The 20,136-nt window shown below is 40.1% G+C and overlaps 1 protein-coding gene across 2 annotated transcripts; it reads left to right on the top strand.

The window, feature by feature from the left end:
- Nucleotides 1–6,014: 6,014 nt before the first annotated feature.
- GTF2A1L (general transcription factor IIA subunit 1 like) lies at nt 6,015–19,120 on the top strand. 2 transcript variants are annotated; one of them, XM_030034397.2, is made up of 10 exons: nt 6,026–6,055; nt 8,130–8,231; nt 8,523–8,646; nt 10,285–10,340; nt 11,561–11,654; nt 12,950–13,551; nt 15,075–15,371; nt 16,135–16,224; nt 18,136–18,255; nt 18,704–19,120. In XM_030034397.2, exons 1-9 carry the CDS (start codon nt 6,035–6,037, stop codon nt 18,241–18,243), a joined length of 1,494 nt encoding a protein of 497 aa, XP_029890257.2. In that variant the 5' UTR covers nt 6,026–6,034; the 3' UTR covers nt 18,244–18,255; nt 18,704–19,120. The 2 variants fall into 2 exon arrangements, with proteins under 2 accessions (XP_029890256.1, XP_029890257.2); XM_030034396.2 differs by lacking the exon at nt 18,704–19,120 and having other exon boundaries at nt 6,015–6,129; nt 18,136–18,359.
- Nucleotides 19,121–20,136: the final 1,016 nt, after the last annotated feature.

Here is a 20,136-nt window from a genome sequence, read left to right as displayed (position 1 = left end):
GATATTTGAATATAATGTAGCGACAACTGTTTAAGACTTTCACAAATTTCAAAGCCTGTTCTTGAAATGAGCTGTTACTAGGGCAATAGTGAAACCTCTGCAGGGAAATAGGGGAATAAGGCAGGGGTTTGTGGGGCAGCATCCAAAGAATGGGCTTAAAGTATAAAATAACCATGCCACTTGTCCTATGCTGCTGCCTCTGTAGCAAACCCGTCAGCTATTCTGGGATACACTGGGAAATACAGTTAACATCCATTTTCACTTCACTGGAGTTCTGTCCTTCAGTGAGCACCTGCATGTGGAAAGCAGTTGTCTAGTAGAAGTACAGACCCCTTCCAGAGCTTAAACAGTTTGCAATGTTTAAAAGTATCAGTGAACAATATGATTCAGGTACATGAAAAAGTAAGATGGTAAATTGCTAGACTACAAGTAAAAACATGAAAACATTTATTTTTGAGACAGTTTCCTAGTATGTGCTATGCCTAGTCTGTGCTTTTTTATAGCCCTGTTCCTTCTTTAGTAAAAACAACCTGTAATTTTTTACAATAACGATCATAACACGTAAGTGATGTTCACGCTCCCTGCTGAAGCCTTACCGGTAAAAATAAAAGAAAAAGCATTGGCTCAAATTCTGCTTTGCCATCCCACAAAAGCCACAGAGATTAGGTATTTCTGGTTGTGGGTAGGTACAGTCTAGCATTACATTGCATTGTGATGGTCTTTTCCATTTAATATAGAATAACTTTCACTTCCATTTCCATAGTCAACAATAGAAGTCTGGGGGGGGAAAAATCAGAAGCGGGGATGTGCTGGGAGTGGAAGAGACACACAATGAGTGACTGGCAGTGGAGGTAAGAGGGAGGAGGCAGGGAGTGAGCAGGGAGTTGGCAGAAGGAAAGGGCAGCAGGCAGAGCTTGTTTGCAAGGGCTAAGGAGAACAGCTGCCTCCCTAAGTCAAGGTGAAAAGTTTCCCTATAAAAGGGACTGAAATAGAAAAACGGTGCGGAACCCATGCAGAGAAGTGCCTTCAAGGGAAGGTATTGAGAACAAAGTTGCAAGTAGCTGCAGGGGGGGAAAAATGAACTGCATGCTCTCCTAGGGTGGTGGGGAGGAGGAGGAAGAGTCGCGAGCAGCCGAAGAAGGGGGGACATGGGCAGAGCCACCAGAGACACAGCAAGGTGGCTGTGAGACTGATGGGGCACAGCGAGAGGTGCCCTACCTGAACAAACCAAGCTAGTACCTGCTCGTGGCATGCCACAGCTCAGGGCAGCACCATGCCGTCCAGCTGGCCCTGCTTTCATAGAGTACGTGCTGCCATTGCACGCCAAGCAGAAGAACTTGCTCCATCTGTCTTGAGCATCCCTGCAACACATCTGTACAGCTGTCGGTAATGGTAACCTATCTTCCCAGACAGGAAGATCTTGCTCGTGCAAGGGACCAATGACACAGTCATGCTGTAAGAGATGCAATAAAAATATCAAATACAAACCCAGCAGTGGAACAGGGAGGATTTAAAGCAAGAACTTGGGCATTAGTCTGATGATACCCAGAGGTAAGCTACCACTGTAACCTTGTTGGACTGCTCTCTAGGGAGGGACCTTCATCTGTCAAGTCATCTGAAATGTTGAGTAGATTTTACTGTCTAAATATAAGTACTGACACCAGGATTTAGATGACTGTTCATCTGAAATGGAGGGAGCCATCCACTGCCTGGAGAGAAAAGGTGAAAGGCTGTTTTAGTCCCCTTCATGGAAAGCCATTACTGAACATCTTTGCTGCTAATTGTGTGGTTATAATGTCAAAAGGGGTGTGCAGAAGATCTACTGCAGGTAGATCTACACAAAAGTAGAGGTGGGGGTGGGGATGGGGGACAAGGAGGAAGAAGAGTGAAAAGTTGAATTGTTGTCAGGTATTAGGACAGCCAGAGCCCAACCATGTTTGCTCAGAAAGGGAAGCTCAGGAAGATGACCTTGAGCAAATATTGAGATCCTCCCATAAATGCTTCCAAGACCCAATATGGCAATGCAGGTTAGTCTCCATACATGTGAGTTATTCTTTAGTAGACCTAAACTGGTATCAGTTAGGCAGTAAAAAGGAGAATCTGACTGCTAAGCTGTGCATCAACCTGTCTCTCAAAGTCACTTGCTGGATGATTTTAGTGGTACGGTTGGTGCTGCAAAACCGACTGCTGGTGGAAGGGGTTACTGTGGTTGCTCAGCTTTATTCCTCTCCAAATTACCAAATGCAAAGTTAGACAGAGCAAATTGGCCTTGACCAAAACATGCTGCTCTGCTCTTATTTAACTTCGCACTAAACCCGCTGGACTTCTGCAATCGTCTGCTCGACTATGAGCTTCCAGCAGCTAATTCAAATACGGAGAAATGATGTTTCTGGCATTTACTCTCCCACTGCACCCTGCCTCTGTGTGGTTCTGCATGCCCCTGTAGCTAGTCCCTCCCCACCGGAGCCGGGGAGCCCAGGAGCAGGTAAGTGGCAATTACAGACAGGTGAGGAGGGAGTGGGATTTCAACCATTGATGAAGGAGGGATAAAACACCATGGCAGGGAGGGGACTTGGAGAGCGATGAAGACAAAGACAGCAGACAAAAGAGGAGGTAGCTGGACGGGGGCTCTTCTTGGGGACACAGGGCAGGAGGTTGGGGTCTCTCTGGGGAAAGAGGGTGCTATAAACATCTGTACGTCATACCCAGGGGAAAAAAGGCAGACAGCAAAGGAGGTGAGGGAACAGGAGATGAGCGCTGAGCTGGGCACCAGCAGGAGTGTGGTAGAAAGCAGGGACAAGAATAAGGACAGTGAAGTGGCTGGTGGGTGCTGTTTCCCTTTGAGGTTTTCTCTCCACATAAGGCATATGTATTAGGGTGAGTATTTAGGAGAGGCCAGGCTTATTTCATCCTTAATTAGGCTTACTCATACTACACAAGTCTTCTGGGTTATCAAGGAGCTGAGATACGCAGTACTATTCAGTATATTCAATCTATCAGGACTGCCATTTTTATGTAGCAGTTTGTGCAGGTCAGAGCCCTTCTTATGCCACCCAAAGTCCTGAAAATTTGTCATTAAATTGAATTAAGGGACAGCTCTTTCTATGGTTCCTCTGATAAAGTGGTTTAAATCAGGTAAAAAAGGAAAGGCCTTTGAAGAACCAGGAGTCACACATGATAAATGAAAGAGGAACAAATCACAGGTTCCAGTGTTACCTGTCTCAGAACTCTGACAGAAAGGATGGTGCTTATAACAAAATCATGCTGTTAATAAAATTGGTTATGAGACTAGAGTGCAGTATATCTATGAGTCAACAGCTGAAAACAAAGGGAGCATGTTAGAGAATATCTTTAAAATGAAATTACAGTTCGGCCCGTGTCAAGGCATCTCCATGAGGACTACCTGGATTCTGCAACCGGTTCCTCCTAAGAATGATTGCTTTTACTTAGAAAGAAAGGCAAGATGGTATTTGTAAAATATGCCTTGAGAAAGAATTCTGCAGTGCTGCGGTTGAGTAGCCATGTTCCTCTACAGCAGCAATACTAGATTTAAACAGAAGAGGGCATTCATTACCAAGCATCTGAGTTTGCTGAGTGCTCTCCATTTCTAGAAAGAAGGCATTTGAAAACGTTTTTTTTTTAAATGATTAATAAAGGTTCATCGTCCAAAAATAAATCTTCTCTAGACATCATGTACCAAGAGGAGTATAAATAATTACAAATTAAAACCTGTCCAGTAAACGAATGTCTGAGGTGCCCTTAAGCAGCACTATCCCAAATGCTGACAAAACCCCTGAAAAATCAGGAGGGTTTGAACAGCATGCTAATCTTTTCCATAGCCTGACTTCTAAAACTCCTGTGAGCTGTTAAAGAGATCGCAATGGGAAGAGCTGGATTGGAAGCTGAACCAAGACTGTTGAAAGCTGGATGCTGTTCCCAATTGCCATTTGTGAGCTTGGGCAAGGTATTTGGTGTGTCTGTGCCTCAGTTTCTTCTCTTAAAAGAGGGGTTAAATATTAACAAAATCCATAAGCATGAAAATCACTACAGGGTTGCACTTTATACTGCGGGACACCGATACTAGGTTAAGATGACCAATGTCAAAGCTAGTCAGTCAGTATGATTAATGCTATTCACAGATATTTTAATATTTTTTTCTTGCTCAGAGAAGATTGAATTTTTTCAGTGTATAGCAGACTTTCTCATGCTGTCCAGTTGACAGTGCTCACAGCGCTTGGATAAAAAGACACGTTCTCTAGGAATTTGTAAAAGAAATTATATAAAGTATGTTGCTTGCTAGACCTCAGATGAAAGCCTAAGCGCCTTGGTTAGCAGGAAGCACCCTCTGCAACCTCCCTGTGCGGTCTGGAAAGTTGTATTCCCATTCCCAGTTTTTACTTTCTCCTCAGAGATAGCTGTGTACGATCAGTAGGCTTAATCTGCTGTCCCTTGCATGAAGGGAGCTGACACATTGACCTTGGTGACAGGAGCTTTGGTATTCCCTGGCAATACAAAGGGTATAATTTGCAACACATGAGGTATGCCCACAGTGCCTTGTGCTGGTGGGATATGCTAGGTATATGCAAATATAGAGACACGCTGTCAACCTGAAGTGCAGGTGAAGCTCATTTGCTTTGGTCTGCAAATTTTCATGTGGACATAGCTGAAGTAACCCGACCACTTTCTGAGACAGCTGAGAAGTCCTTTGGTATCAAGCTCCTCAACCTCTCTTTCTCTTTGAAGCTGGGCATACAAGTTGTTCCAATCTCAAGGCACTTTGTAATCCCTAGATAAACAAAAGGTGGTAGAAAGCAGGGAACTCATTTATAAATCTTTCTGCACTTCCACCTTTCTAAAACTGCTGTGTGGTATGCTGGCAGGTAGATGGCTCTGCATCAGGTTTATCTGTCTGAAGACTAAGTCGCAGCCAGCTGCAGGATCACCATCTGCAACCTTCAGGGCCCAGTGAGATCCTAAAAGCTGCAACTTCTTCCCGCTATCTCTGCTAACGCGACAGGACTAACCAGACAGGAGAAGAATAATGATGCTCTTGGTATGCACTATCCCAGACAGTTTCAAATGAGCACTGTGCTTTAAAAAAATGGGTTTTATTATTTCAATTATTCTATAAGAAAAGCAACATGGCTTGCCTTTTCCTCATGATGATGCAGGGCATACAGAACAGCTGAATATGCAACTGCTGTTTAATTCAAGACCCAGACAGTGTCATTAAACATATTTTGTTGCAGAGCAAAATAACTTCAATAGCAAATTGCATTTGTCTCACTCGTGAAAATGCAACTTACAATATTATTATGGATGCTGCTGCTTTTTTTTTTTTTTGGTAGGTGTTAGTCTAGTTATGTAATTAAAGGTCTGGCGGTATTTTCATCAAAATCCTTTCATTTTTCAGGATGTGTAAGTCAGCCTTAAAAAGTAAAGCTTAACGGGTGAGTCTCCTCTTCACAAGCCAAATAGCACTGTAACTACATAGCTACCTAGAAATAGAAAAAGACAGGAAAAAGAAAGGAAAAAGAGAAGATGATGTTTCTAGGTTCTCGGAATCATCAGGGCAACACTGATCCATGTACGGACGGAAGGTGTATAAAGACCGAAGCGTATATTCTCCTACGTATATGAGACTAATGAACGTTTTTCCAGATGAGTAACTGCTAATTTGGTAAATCTCTGTATTAACATATGAACAGATTGCTGCAAATGTAAGCAATAATTTGAGTAGTGGTACCAGATTGCTGCTACTTAGCTGGTAGCTTCAGCTATCTCCCTGTTCATGAGGTAATAATGACTTCAGAGTTTATCAGAGCAAAAGAATACGCTTTTGTAGCCAGCTTTCCTAGGAATATTTTCGCCCTGCGGGGCAGCTGTGGTTCTCCAGACAAAAGCCTTCTTTCCACAGGGAGGAAAACAGGGAGCCCGCCAGAGGAAGGCAGAGGAGGGCCGGGCGGCGGGCAGGCCGCGTCCCCATGGCAACGGCGCCTTAAGGCGGTTGGGCGGGCTGATGGCGGCCGTCGCCATGGCTCACGCTAACCCCGTGGTGAGGGGCGGCGGCGAGGCCGGGCCGGGCCGGGCCGGAGCGCCGGCCTTGGGGGCTGCGAACGGCCCGGCGAGGTCCGGCTGCCCTTCAGCGCGGGAGGGACAAGATGGGGCCGGGCGAGGGCCGGGGAAATGGCTTCCCCCTCCCCGGGCCCAGCGGGCAGGCTGTGGAGCTCCCCGGGAGCTTCCCCGGGAGCCGCCGGCCGTTCCCTGGCGAGGGAAGCTTAGGGGTGACTTCGAAAGCCGTTATTTTATTTTCTTTTTTTTTTTTTTTTTTTTTTTTTTTTTTTTTTTTTTTTGGTCTGTGTGTTAAAAACGTTTTGTGAGCAAAAGCATCGTGTGAGGGCTTGGCGTGAGCCGGGGGGTAGCTGCAGGGTGCGGAGGGAGGCTGCGCAAGCTTAGTGGTGCCAGGGAGAACTGTGGCGGCCTTTACTCCCCTCCCGGTTTCATCTGCTGCTGCCTCTCCTTAGGTGGGACTTCAGATAGTCCTTGAGGTGACAGTAATCCCGGGGAAGCCTTGGAGGCTTCACTTTAAAACTTGCTTTTGGCTTTGCCGGGCTGGGGTGTTGGTAAGGCCCTCCCTGCCACCCCAGTGTACGCAGAGAAAATTGGGGTTTGTTCGTGCCTGGTGCTGGCAGTTCCCAACAGGGGTGGCCTGGTTCTGGCAAAGGAGTGCCTGTGTGTAAAGGGATAAAGCTGGAGTACAGTAATGTCTGCACTGTAACCGTTTTCCTCTAATTTGGAAGCATGTAGTGTTTGAATTTTACAGTTGCCATGTACAGTTTTTATATAGTATAATAAATATTTGTACTTATTACAGCTTGGCAGTCCTGGGGAGAGGAATAGGCTTGTTGAAAGATTTAAATTTGGTTTCTCTTCTGCATTAACAATGAAGGCAAAGCATTTGACGTACAGGCTAGTTGACGTCTTTTAGTGTGGTACAAGAGTAAATTTTTTTTTTTTCCTCCTCATCTTCCTAGTGTCCTGAAATGTGCTGGGAGAGTTCTTGGAGATCTCTAACCTCCCATAAGAAATCATACATGAGTAGGGTTATTTTAAAGTAGTGCTGTGTTGTGCCGATAGCTTTTTGCAAAAATATAACTTGTTACTTTTTAATAACTTCTAGGTTTTTTTTAAACAAATTGTTTGTCCTCTGCAGTTTAGAACAACTTTAGAGCAGTAAAATACTAATGTGATGTTAAGTTTGAAAAATGTAAATTAATATCCCAGAATCTTAACTTCTAAGGTTTCCTAAAAATCTCAGCTTCATATTTCACCTTGTGTAGGCTATTCTGGTGGTAATGATAGTCAAGATTAATAAGCTTTAAATTGCTAAAAGCTTATTATCTTACATTTGCATCTGAGTGGATGAGTCTTGACGCTCGTGTGTGTCTGTTGTCCAGGTCTGACTGGAGGATTAGGATTTAATCACCAACACGAGCAGAAGAAGGAATAAAATGTTGTGTTGGACTCCTATTGTACTATATGATGAATGATACGTATTGGTAACTGTAGTGTTAAAAATTCCATAGCTAAACTACTATACAGCATCAGACTATTACCACAAAGAAAAAAAAAATATCTCTGATTTCTTGCAGGTTACTTACATTATGCTTCTGATAGAATTGGCACATCTCATTTTTAGTAGCTTGTGTTGTTGGTTGGTCTTTAAGTTAGGGGCGATGACACTAGAATGATAGATACTAAGTGGAAAATGTCAGTTTTAAACTGACATTTTAGGCATGCTTGTTTGAAAATACAGCACAGCAATAGTTTTTGTAATGTTTCTAGGATTTTCCTAAGCATTTCTGGAGCCTGCAGAAATCAATAATTTGAGGCTTGAATCCAGTATTTTTCCAGGGATGTCTGTTCCCAGGGATGTCAGAGTTAAAAGAATGAGTGGACTTGCAGACCTTTGCACTTGACAGAGTATTCTGTTTATTACAGTGATGTCTTCATACTGTTCAGTTTGTAACAGTAGTGTATGCAGCTGAGATTAGACTTTGTGCTGTCATTTCAAATGACTTAATGTTCATCTTAACTTGAAGGTATTTTGTTTTTTTTTTTTTATGTAGCCTAAACTCTACAAGTCCATTATTGAAGATGTGATTGAAGGTGTACGGGAACTCTTTGCAGAAGAGGGTTTAGAGGAACAGGTTCTGAAAGACTTGAAGCAGGTTTGTTGGGTTCCCCTGCGTTAATTGAAGTTGCGTATTTTTTTCTTTTGAGAAAAACCCGTCCCTTTCTTTGCCCTCCAAAACATGCAACCTTTTGCCCTAACTTAGAATTATAAATATCCTGCGAATGATGGGTTGGGCTGCTGGAAGTTGAAATTCAGTAGTGATTGTTACCATGTTTATTGGATAGAATCAGTCAATTTACTCTTGGAAAAACTAGGAATTATTGTTTTAGATGTGGTTTGTTTTTAAAGCTAGTATCTGTTGACCTTAATAATAATCTTTCTGCAGCTTTGGGAAACCAAGGTGATGCAGTCTAGAGCAACAGAAGGCTTCTTCAGATATAGCCACCATTCTCCACAGTTTACCCTGCAGTTGCCGCACAATTTTCACCGCGTTCTGCAGGCTTCAGCAGGTCAGATGTTTAACACAACAGATGCAATTTAAGAATAGCTCAGTGATTCAAGAATCTTTCTGGAAGACTTGAAGGTGCTGCAATAATCTTGGTTTGCAATGTTTATGTATATATCTAGCATGATGCGGAATTATTTAAAAGCAGAATTTGACTAATAAAGGATGAATTAAACTTTGATAAACTAATGCAGTTATGTCTACACAGTCTTGATCTGCTGCTTATTTCCAGTCGCAAAACATGAAGAGGATTTTAGCCTCCTTGTGTGCAGTCCAGAAGTGTAGCCCTTCAATTGCAAATTTACCAGTAGTGTTAAGCTTTCACTTCCCCTTTTAATGTGTGGCATGATGTGTGCAGAGGTTATATAGCATGTTTGTGCCATGCAACTCTGCTGTCACGTTGGAGTTTAATCTGGTTCTGCACTTGTTAAAATGTAATCCCTTGCTCAAACAGAAGAGTGGGAGTTTTGGGGGAGTTTTTTGGTTTGTCTTGCAGTTAGTTTTCCTAAAAGCAGTATTCCCATTGGAGAGAAGTACTTGACTTTCACACAGCCTCTGACATCAGGACATATTCTTCTCAATTAAGTCCAGCTGACCACTGTGATAATGTTATGGTAGAGTGTAATGCTCAGCTGAGGCTTCTCCGAATGGGAGAGGCCATTAGGACCTTTTCCCATAAAGGACAAAAACCATATGAGATGATTTAATGAAAATCTATGTTGTAGTACGCTTTGGGGTTGGGCAGGCCCTCTTTATCTGTTTTTTTTTTTTACAGTCTTCATAGTTGAATGGTATAGTTTTAGAGCCAGATGCTTTATTTATTCCATGTGGTTAAAGGGAATATACTTTTGGGTTTGCTTGCTGTTGGAGGCTTTATATTTAATGAGCTTTACCTTGTTACTCCTAAGTTTTGGAAGGGCAATACTAAGGCAAAACGATCTGTTGAAGCCAATGAATTTTTTTTTTTTTTTTTTTTTTTTTTTTTAAAATGGGGTTTGAGTTGTCCTATGGCTAGAGATTTTCAAAGTAGTTAGGGCTACCTAAATTGTTTGCTTCCTGAAGCCTGGGAAAGTTTTTCCTTCGGCTTATCTTCTCTCACTGAAGTCAGTATTGAGTACTTTTGAAAATCCCACCCTACTGTTCCTACTATTAGCACCATTGGATTTGCTGTGGTGCAGAAAAATACTTGCACGTTTTCCTTATGTTGACAAGGCAATACATTTTACATGTATGTTCGTGGTTGCATTAAAATGGTAGCATTGCACATTTGTCCTCCTAGTTGATGTAATAAATAGAAATGGCATGCTTAATTTTTACAGTGCAACTTAAATGGATCAAATAACTAAATAGAAATATTTTTAAAACAAACAAACAAAAATCTCCAAGACTGGCTTTTAACAAAATGTAAGTTTTATAAATTTGCGGTATAACCTCTCCCCACTGAGTACAGCATAAGCTTGAAGCAACATAAAGAGAAGTATATTCAAGAGTCTTATCTAGATGTGCTCACTTGTTTGTTGATCTAATGAGTATGAACTGAAGTTAGATTGCTTTGGTTTCAGCAGTGCTTGCTGTAAATTACTGAAAGATCAACAGTGTCTGAGAAATTAATGTCTTTTGTAAAGTGGCTTTTTTTTTATAGCTTCTTTAGTCATCCCAACTGGCAGAAGTTTTCAGCACTTCACAGCAACAGACCTGGTATGTAGCTGTAGTGGCATTTTATTTCAATTTTGATTATTCTGAATTCTAAATGATTAAGTTTGTCAGTTGTTAATAGGCTTAAGGGGAGACAAGTATTAAATATTTTCTATGTGTAGATGCTTTAGGACAGCATTTAGGGACTGAAAAAATAGCATTTCTTTTGACAGTTTCATCTGTCCAATGTGGTATAGTAGGCAAGGGAGCAGGAGTCCTGCTGAGAGAGAATCAAGAAACTCTGTTGTTACTTCTAGCCCATTTTTTTTCCTTTTTTTTTCCTGAAAACCTTACAAAAATTAAGAGTCTGCAGAGGGACAGCTGTAACTCTGCTGCTTCTGTTTGAGCAGTGAAAAAGATAGGGATCTACCAGTTGGTTTTGCAAGCAGTACAGCCAGAAGTGGGTTGGAAGACATGGCTGCATGTATTCAGCCCATAGGATGGAAGTGTGGAAATGCCCAGCTACAGATCTATTTTTTTCTTTTTTTATTACTGGGTGTTAAAATAATGCATGGTTGGAAAATGCTAGCACTAGTGAAGCTGGGAGCACCATTATCTGTGAGGCATAGAAATAATCCGGAAGAAAATGAGTGTTTTTAGAGTTGACAGGTTCTGAACTCTGGGTGTGGCAAAATTTGTTTGGGGAGAGGCTATTAATTGTCAGAGCTTGATGAACTTATTGAGTGCCTCCTGAGCCTCAAGCTAACTAGCTTGCCAAGCTGAAATATAATATTGGGAAGATGTTTGTGTAACATGCAAGTTTCCTGATGTAAAATTTTGATTTCTCTGGAACAGTTAGTTTGAAAGGGAGCTGCATATCCAACTCTCTGCTTTCCAGGAGAAAAGAGAATGTGGAGGGACTTCATAGGTCTAGGCAAGGAGTCTGCTTTGTGGAATAATGCATAAGCTTAGCTAAAAGTGGCTCTGAGTGGAAAAATACCTTTCTGGATGCTGTGTACATTGAGGGGGTACAGAAAAGTGTTCTGTTAACAAAAAGGGAATGTGATAACGGGAAAATAGGAAACGCTTCAGGCAAGTCGTTATCCTGTCAATAGAAAATACTCTTTATCTGTCTAAATCTCAGAAGTATGAAGCAACGCTTCAGTAAAGATGATTGCAAAAAAGCCCTTGTTCATGTTTCAGCTGGATATGTTATGTGTGACATTTAGGGCCCTAGGAGATACAGTATGCACTATTTGTTAATAAAGCTCTTGTGTATCTAGGGTGCTTCACAAGCGGGTGCAACTCTTACTCTTTCTTCGGGTGTTGCTTATCCTATACACGTACCAGCTGGAATGACACTACAGACAGCATCTGGTAAGACTAAAGAGGAGATGTAAAATGTTACAGTGCATTGACTGTATGTGGATATTGAAAGATGGTCCCGAGTACAGCAGATAAAACATGTGAAGTTGAAGTATAGGTGGGTAGAGCCAGTTACCCTCCTCTTCCTTTGTAGTTTGTGTTTGTAATTGCTTCATGGGGGAAGTAATTACATTGAGTAGTTAGTGTGTCAGTTGTGTACACTTGCAAGATCAGTTAACATGGGCTGCCAGGTGATGCCATTTTTTTGTTTTACAATGTTTGCAAATGTGTTTCTTTGTCAGTCCAGACATAGGTATCTCCTTCTCCTATACGAGGCACAATCTTCCATGTTTTAAAAAAGTGAAGACTTTCTGGTGCTTCAGAATCAAATTGATTTCTTATTCAAATAAAATCCAACCATCTGTTAACCTTTTTGCTCACACTCTTTTGCTGATAAAAATGCTGCCTGTACTGCTTGTACAAAAATGTGCTTGTACTGCTTGTACAAAAATGTGCTTGTACTGCTTAGGGTGTGATGAGTGGAAGGCTTATTTCAGTCATAGAATGACTCTTTCCTCCAAAAGCTGTTCTTTGATGAGAACTAATGTCACTAGATATCTGTTTCAGGTATAACTCCTAAGGTTTTGTGATCTATAGGCTAGTACCAGTGACTGTGTGTGTAAGCATGTGTATGGGGGAAAAGAATAATTAAATGAAATTGGGAACTTAGCTCTGGCATCTTAATTCTAACACTGATAATAATAACCTTAAGGATTCAGTATGTGGAGTGGTTCTCATACAATGAGAGGATAGATAAACTAGGAGTCTTTTTTTTTTTTTTTTTTTTTTTAACTAAACTAGGCAGTTTTTTCAGAGGAGATACCTAAAGGTCCTCAAAGGAGTGAACTGTCCCTGTAGATATGGAATAGTTTACTGCTTCATTTTGTATTCCTTAGTTTCTGAAATGACATGGAAACAAATTCATGCCAGGATTTTTAAATTTTTTTTTTAAAAAATCCAGTATGTAATTAAATTATTGAACTTACTGCCACAGGGCATTGTGGAGGCTAAACCCCAAAAGGGGTGTTAAACATGATGGTCTGGGTGGAAGCTCTGACTCAAAAAGCCTCTGAATGCTCAATTTTCAAAGGCTGAAATTGTGCTTGGGAAAGTACTGCTTTGTAAACATCCTATTTCTTGTAGTTTGCCTGAGTGTTTGCTATTGGTTATTAGTGGTAATAGGACAGTGGCCTGGATGAACCTGTAGTTTAACCTGCTGAAGCAGTTTTTAACTCTTCTCTTTGTAGGGCATCTTTATAAGGTAAATGTGCCTGTTATGGTTACGCAGGGCTCGGGAGATGCAAGTGTTCTACATCATCCTGTTCAGCAGATATTTCAGCCCCTTGGTCAACCTTCAGTTCTGCAAGCCAGCGTTGCTGGTGTTGCACAGGTGAATGCATCTTCTGACCAGGCAGCTGCTGAAACTTTGCAACCCCAGGAGACTGCTGTCCAACAGACCATGGTATTTCAACCAAATGTCGTGGAAAAAACCCACCTAGAGAACTCTGCCAATACTACATTGGTCCAGCAGCCTTCTGTGAGTCAGCAGCAGCTTGCAACTAATGCAGTGTTGAATCAGTGTGCAGACTCAACAGAAAAATCGCAGCACAGCAATCTTCACACAGCTGTGTTTACTCCAGAATCCTCTGAAGGGTTTTCTCTCACTGAATCCTTGGCAAACAGCTCGAGCAGTGTTCTGCTGGATGTGGAGGGGCCGTTAAACATTCAGCCTCAGGAGTTGGTGCAACAGCAGGTGTCTGATGATATCATTGACCTGATTATCATGGGCAAAAGTTTGGATGATAACGCTGTTCTGAAAGATCAGGACAGCGTTGCTTCCTCTGACAAGGTAAGACCTTTTATTTCTCAGCTGGTGAAAATACATCTGTTGGTTGTTTGAAGTATCATAAGAGATGTGATCAAAGACATCTGTAAGTGACGAGTAGCACCTCAATTATAATAATAAAAATTATTATAATTTCAGAGTTCATTCTTGAGCTTGTTTTGAATAGCAGTAGCTGACTGCTTATTTTTACATTAAGAATTTGTCACAAATATTGCTGAAATACTGGGATTGAAGAGAATGTCAATCTAAAAAATGCTAAAAGAGTAATGGATAGATATTAGACTTGGTGACTATTTTTGGGGATAATAGTTTTCTTTTTTTTGCAACTGAGCAGACATGAATGACCCTTTGAGAAACTTCCATGTCATTCTGACTCTGAATCTGCATGTGGGTACTGGCCAGTTGTGGGCAAATTGCTTTTGCAGTGTCAGCTGGGATTAGTTTTAACTTGTAATGTGGGAAGAGCATTTAACTTGCATTGAGAATGCATATTGAGTATGAACAGTCAGATTTGATAAGTGAAAATCTGCTGCAAGGAAATGTATTTCCTTAGGAAAAAATCCCGAATAAACTAGAATTTAGCTAGAGCTGTGTGGGAAACTTGAATGATTTTAATTATCAGGCCACTTTCTTGACCTCGTCTAATTTTTGTTCCAGAAATTATTTGCAGATGTTTTTAAGTTCAGGCTGGCTTGCTGACTTCGAGTTGTAGCACTTATATTTGATTGAGGCAAATTTATTAAATGAAAATTTAATGACAGATGACTGTGAATAGGAAGCTTGTTACGTTGCTCATCTGAACTTTGATGGCAGGATGATGAAGACTGTCTGTAGGAAGAATGGAAGGTCAAAACAAAGTGTTATTTTCCTGAACTAGAAAGTGTATGTGGATGTGAATTAAGTGCTACAATAAAGATTTAATGAGAAACTGAAGATGGCTGAAAGCTTAAAGCCCTTTTATGCTCATGTGAACGCTCTGTTTAGGAATTCTAGCACTTTTATGAACAGCAACTTGAAGTACTGAAATATTAACTGTCTCTCTCAGCTTTTTATATCTTACTTAAACAAAGCATTTTAACTGAGTTGAGGGAGAGGGACGAGTTCATCGTAATTTTTATTTCAAAAATGAAAAATGCTATTTTTGGGGGTGGGGAGTACCTTGTTTCCTTTTTTCTGTTTTTTTTTCTGTTTTGTTTTTTTGAGTTTTCTTTGCAATAGAAATTCTAAAGGCCTGCTCAATCGTCTTAAAAAGTTGCTTGAGTACAATAGCGTTTAAAGAAAAGTCTAAGAAAATGTCTTTCTGTATTGCTGAGGAATATTTGGCATGGATTCCATTTAAAATTAGGTGTAAGAGCAAGATTTGCAAATGTACTCAGGGTTTACAAGTAGGCCTGGATTTGAAACTCTCATTTTAGTGCCCCAATCTTGTTGCTTTATTAAACGAAAATCTCAGGCTTTGTGCTGAACAATGAAAGCTGTGTGGTGTTAATTCACAAGCTGTCTCTGGTCTCTTTTATTCCTGTCAGATGGAACCTACTGAGCAGATGGAATCTAATTTACGATCAGAGAAGGATATCTGCAGTGACATTGAAGGCATAATTCAGCTAGATGGTACTGGTGATGTTTCTCCCAAGGAAGAAATACCACATACAGAAGATGGGGAAGAGAATGAATTCATTGGCATTATTGAATCAGAGGATCTAAAAGTTCTGGAGGATGAGGATGAGGAAGACGATGACGAAAAATGTGACATTATTTCAAACACGGAGTCTAGCAGCAGTGGTGGTGATAATGAGGAGCCCCAAATAGATATAGTTGAGGAGGTAATTTACTTTTAAGCCTTGTGAAGTACATTACAATAGTGTATCTATCTTGACTGTTGAATTGTTGGACCCAGAACAATTAGTGGTAAGTTTAATGCAGAGAATGCATAGTAAAGTTACATACCTCTTGAGATAGGAGGTACTGCTGAGAAATTACTTGAGAACTTGTTATGAGGAGCATGGACAAATGAAAGAGATGTTGAGATTGGATGAATTAAAATTCTTAATTACCAGAATTGAAGTACTGTGGTAAAACAGTACTGGTAAAACTTCCACTGGCCTCAGTGGAATGGAGTTCTGCTTTTTATTTAAGGTCAGGGTACAAATCTAGGTTTCTTTGCTCTTTTCTCTTTGTAATCCCCTGTGGTCATTCAGAAGGAAATGTGATAAAAGTACGTATGTTTTTTTAGGAAAAGGCTTTTCTTAAAGATGTGTGATCCTGTATCCTAGAGAGTCACAAGAGAATCAACTTGTAGCATCTGGACTTCAAATAAATACCAGTTGATTAGCATTCCAGTTACTGGGGTCAGCTTTGTCAGTTAGCAGTCTTGCTTTTTGACCTGTGTTTTTGTTTAGGGTGTTTTTGGTTTTGAGAATGTAAGCATGTAAAGCTGCATATAAATAAGCTTTGTGCAACATGGTCTTCATAGCCTCTAGGTCTTGATTTTTGCAATGGTAACCTTTATTGTTCTAGGTGTGTTTAATGTCAAGTATATTCAATGCTATTCTGAAAGAATGTATAAAATACAATTTTAATCTCTAGGACCCCTTAAATTCTGGTGATGATGTCAGTGAACAGGACACTCCAGACTTGTTTGACATTGACAATGTGATAGTTTGTCAGTATGACAAGGTACAGTATACAGTTTTATCTTTGTTCCTTAATCATTCTGAATAATAGTCAGCAAATCCATGTCTGGTCTACTGTTAGTGCCTTTAAAGAAAATCTAATGCTGTAATAATTGAGTGTTTAAATGATGTGTTTAGCTGACAGTAGTCTGAAGACTTACCTGCTGTTTTCTGAACTGAGGATAATCAGTGGGTTCATAATGGCCTATTAAAGGAAAAGGAAAAGGGACAAAATCTTGCAAATTAAGATTTGTAAAGCTGCAAAAGCTTATGCATTTCCTTAACATTTAAGTAATATCGACAGCTCCATGGTTGTATGTATGCATTTTCAGCCATGAATTAAGACTTTTGAAATGGGTAAGAGAAAGAGGAGTGTGTGTACTTGCTTTTACGTTTTTTGTCTTTGAAGTGCTTACTGAGAGGTTTTCCTACCAGAATTCTGTTGTGTCTGAAAAACAAAACAGTTGTTAAGGGCCTCCTTCAAGAGTTAAAATAAGGTTGAATTTTAAACATTAAAATGAAGATCATATTAAGTACTTCTAACTCTGTATGGTTTTGGACACTTATATGTCAGTAGTTTTGAAGTTAACAAAACAAAGTGCATATTTTATTTTGAAACAAATATGGAAAAATATGTCTATAGTTTGCTTAAGAATGTGCCTTGGCTTTTATTCTTTCAAAAGTGACTAGTGATAAGTTTTTGTGTGTGTTCAGCTGGGCCTGACTTAACAATGTATGTGCTTTAGGAAATGGTGAGCTGCTCAGAAAGTTGTCTTTACTGAAGTGTTAACAGATTGAGTGTTTCTGAAACTAGTTATTTTGGAAAATGTAGTTATAGGGATGCATGTAGAAAACGCATCTGAAATTAAGCCACGGTATCTGTATTGTACACTGTACACAAAGTTTTGAAGCTTTGTAACTCAGTTTGACATTACAGATGCTATAGGTAGTGGATATTGTTACCTACAGCAAGTTTTGTCTGTAATAAGATGAGAAATTGGTTGAAAATTTTAAAAAACTAATAGCAAGTTCAGCATTGGACATGCCTTATACGAAGTTTAAGATCAGATGTTATTAGAAATTAACAGTTACAGAAGTTGGGGGAAGATGTTGGTAACTTCCCCTTTCCTATATAGACTTAATAAAACATGTAGGCCTAGTAGAAAGTAGATGGAAATAGTTATCTATTAAATTACCTTGTTACCTACAAAAGAATGCTGTTGGCAAAATTACTGTCCTGTTTCTTTTGTTTTTTCTTTCCTTTTTCTTTCTGGACTTGAAAATAGACTGATGCTTAAAATCCAAGGAATTTTCTAGAGAAGTTTAAAATTCCTTCTTTTAGTATTAAACAAAAACTTTCTGCAGTATAAATTTTTGCAGGCCTTTAAACAGAAACAAAATATGCAAATTCTTTCTTATGGTTTGGTATGGCAGTATTTGCTTTTAAGCAAGGTTTTGCTTTTAGCCTTATCCTAACATCTCTGCACACACAATATTGCTTTGCAGTGTGTATGGGAGAAGGAAACCACTGCATTTCAGTTAAGCCATACTTGTTTGCCAGGTGCAGTATATTTTGGGACTGATGCACTCATGAAATTGCTCCATTATTGTCTCGTTTTCCTGCTGGTGTTGAGCTGTCACACAGCTATCTTGGTGCTTTTTTTTTTGTGGGGGGTACGTGTGTATGCTAAGATTCAGGAGGTTGTTCCTTTGAGAGGGCACGAAATTCATTCAACTGAAATCTACTGCCTCTGAATATTTGTGGTGTGTTCAGTGGCAGTGTTTCACATGTTTTGGGCTCTCAGGATTTTAAAAGAAAAACAAGGTTTGTAAACCAAGTTGTGCTTAAACTTTTTTTTTAATGGATGCTCTAATATACTGGGGGGGGGGGAATTGATTTATTTTTTTTCATCAGATACATCGAAGTAAGAACAAATGGAAGTTCTACTTAAAAGATGGAGTGATGTCCTTTGAGGGTAAAGACCATGTTTTTGCAAAAGCCATTGGAGATGCAGAGTGGTGAAACCTCACTGATGTATGTACTTTAAGACTGTGGCATTATTCCCTTATGAACCGTCTATGAAACAACTAGACTAATATTGCTTTGCCATAAAAAACAGAAAACCGAAAACAAACCAACAAAACAACAAAGCTGTGATAAAAATATGCAAAATTAGTGTTGTTAATACATGCAAACTAGAACACTGTATTGTTAGCTACTCAGCTGTCTGCTGTTCTTTTCCGGTTATTTCATTACTTTTCTACCCAAGAAAAATAATTGGAATGAATAGCTTTAAAGACTGAGATGTTGAATCTGTTAGTAATTCAAGAAAATCATGGAATGCTAACTGACTATATTTAAGTAAATTTCAGTTCTTTTGGGTTTCTTTCCACTTTTTAAAATAAGAGCTAAAGTATGACTTGAAATATAAAACTACACAGTTGTTGGTAATACCATGTATTTTTTTTTTTTTTTTCCAAAGGCTGCTGAATTTAGAAAAGAAAAAAAAAAAAGGAGCAACATCTATGCAAGTCTGAAACCTGTGGCTGTTTCAGCTGTGTACTTCTTTCTTCCCTTTCCTTCCTCCCTTGCTTTTTGTTGTTGCTTCTTGGCTTTTTGACTTCAGCTTAAAGGCAGGCACTTCAGATGCAGTCAGGAAATGTGGGTGGAAGACCCTTGAGCTCTCAATATATAAGAATTATTATTGTTTATTCTATACCCTTTATGTCTACTGAGATGCAATGAATAGTGTGATTTAACATGAAAATGTGATTTATTTTCACTGTCAATGCAGTCATTTGAGTTTGCTTCTGTACATATTTACTACATTCTGGGACTACAGACCAGTAAGCTGTGAATGATACAAATTGTGCATAATAATAAAATGTCATCTCATACATTTCTAGTAGAGAGTTGTTTTTGTGTTCCCTAAATACAAACTTTGCTTAGAGAAATGTGTACAAGCCATGCATGTGACAGTAGCTCACTCTGCCATGAGAACTGAATTCCCAGCAGTCCTCAATGTTAGCTTTTTGTTTGTTCCTCTAGAAACAGAGGTCAAAAAAGTTCTGCGCCCACAGGTCTGGGCCTTAGCCTTTCAGAGCTGCAGCTTTTCCCTGGCTAGCTCCTGTTCCCTGTAGGGCAATATTGGAAACTAAATGGTAAAGCCTCAGCCAGGCTGACTCAGAACAGGATAATCCTGCTAGGAAGGGCAGTGCTACGCGTAAGCATATGGCACCCCTCCCTCCTGGCTGCTTCTTTTACGTCTGCTGAAAGAAGACATCATGAGACATTTTGGTTATCTCTTATCTGTACTCCCTGGAGGATGCGGAGGCCTTGAGAAGAGAAGGAAAAGAAAGGGGGGAGTTGGAGAGAAGGAATATATAGAAGAAATGGGGGGGGGGCGGGGAGAAAACCAACCCTTGTTCATAATGGTACAAACCCTTGTGCTGATGGCATAAACAATAGAGATGCTTCTCTCAGGAGGTAGGTTTTTAACATCTATTGAGTTTCTTGCATGCTTTTTTTTTTTTTTTAACATATGTGCTGCTGTCCAGTATCAAAGACAGGACACTGAACTAGAAGGCCTGACCTGAGCGTGGCATTTCTTTTGTCTTTAATAGATACTGCTGCTGGGATGTGAAGAACTGTGTATTCAGAGACAGTTAAAATATTACGGTGTATGATTTTTTCCCCATTCAGCTGACTTGTAGCTGCACTGGTGCTAACTTCAGACCCATAAATGCACAGGAAATGCAGCTGTTGCCACATGATAGATGCTTTTAGATTTCAGCATGCTCTCACAGGCTCTGAGGTGTTCATGCTCCATAAATGTGTACATTATGAACTGTGGGACCATCTTCAACTTGGGCAGCATAGCGATGCTTCAGAAAAGACTGGAAGCAGAGGTAGCGC

Source organism: Aquila chrysaetos, chromosome 13 (assembly GCF_900496995.4).
Source record: "Aquila chrysaetos chrysaetos chromosome 13, bAquChr1.4, whole genome shotgun sequence".
Classification (NCBI taxonomy): Eukaryota; Metazoa; Chordata; class Aves; order Accipitriformes; family Accipitridae; genus Aquila; species Aquila chrysaetos.
Note: the sequence above shows the minus strand (reverse complement) of the source record. Positions and strands in the feature narration are given on the sequence as shown.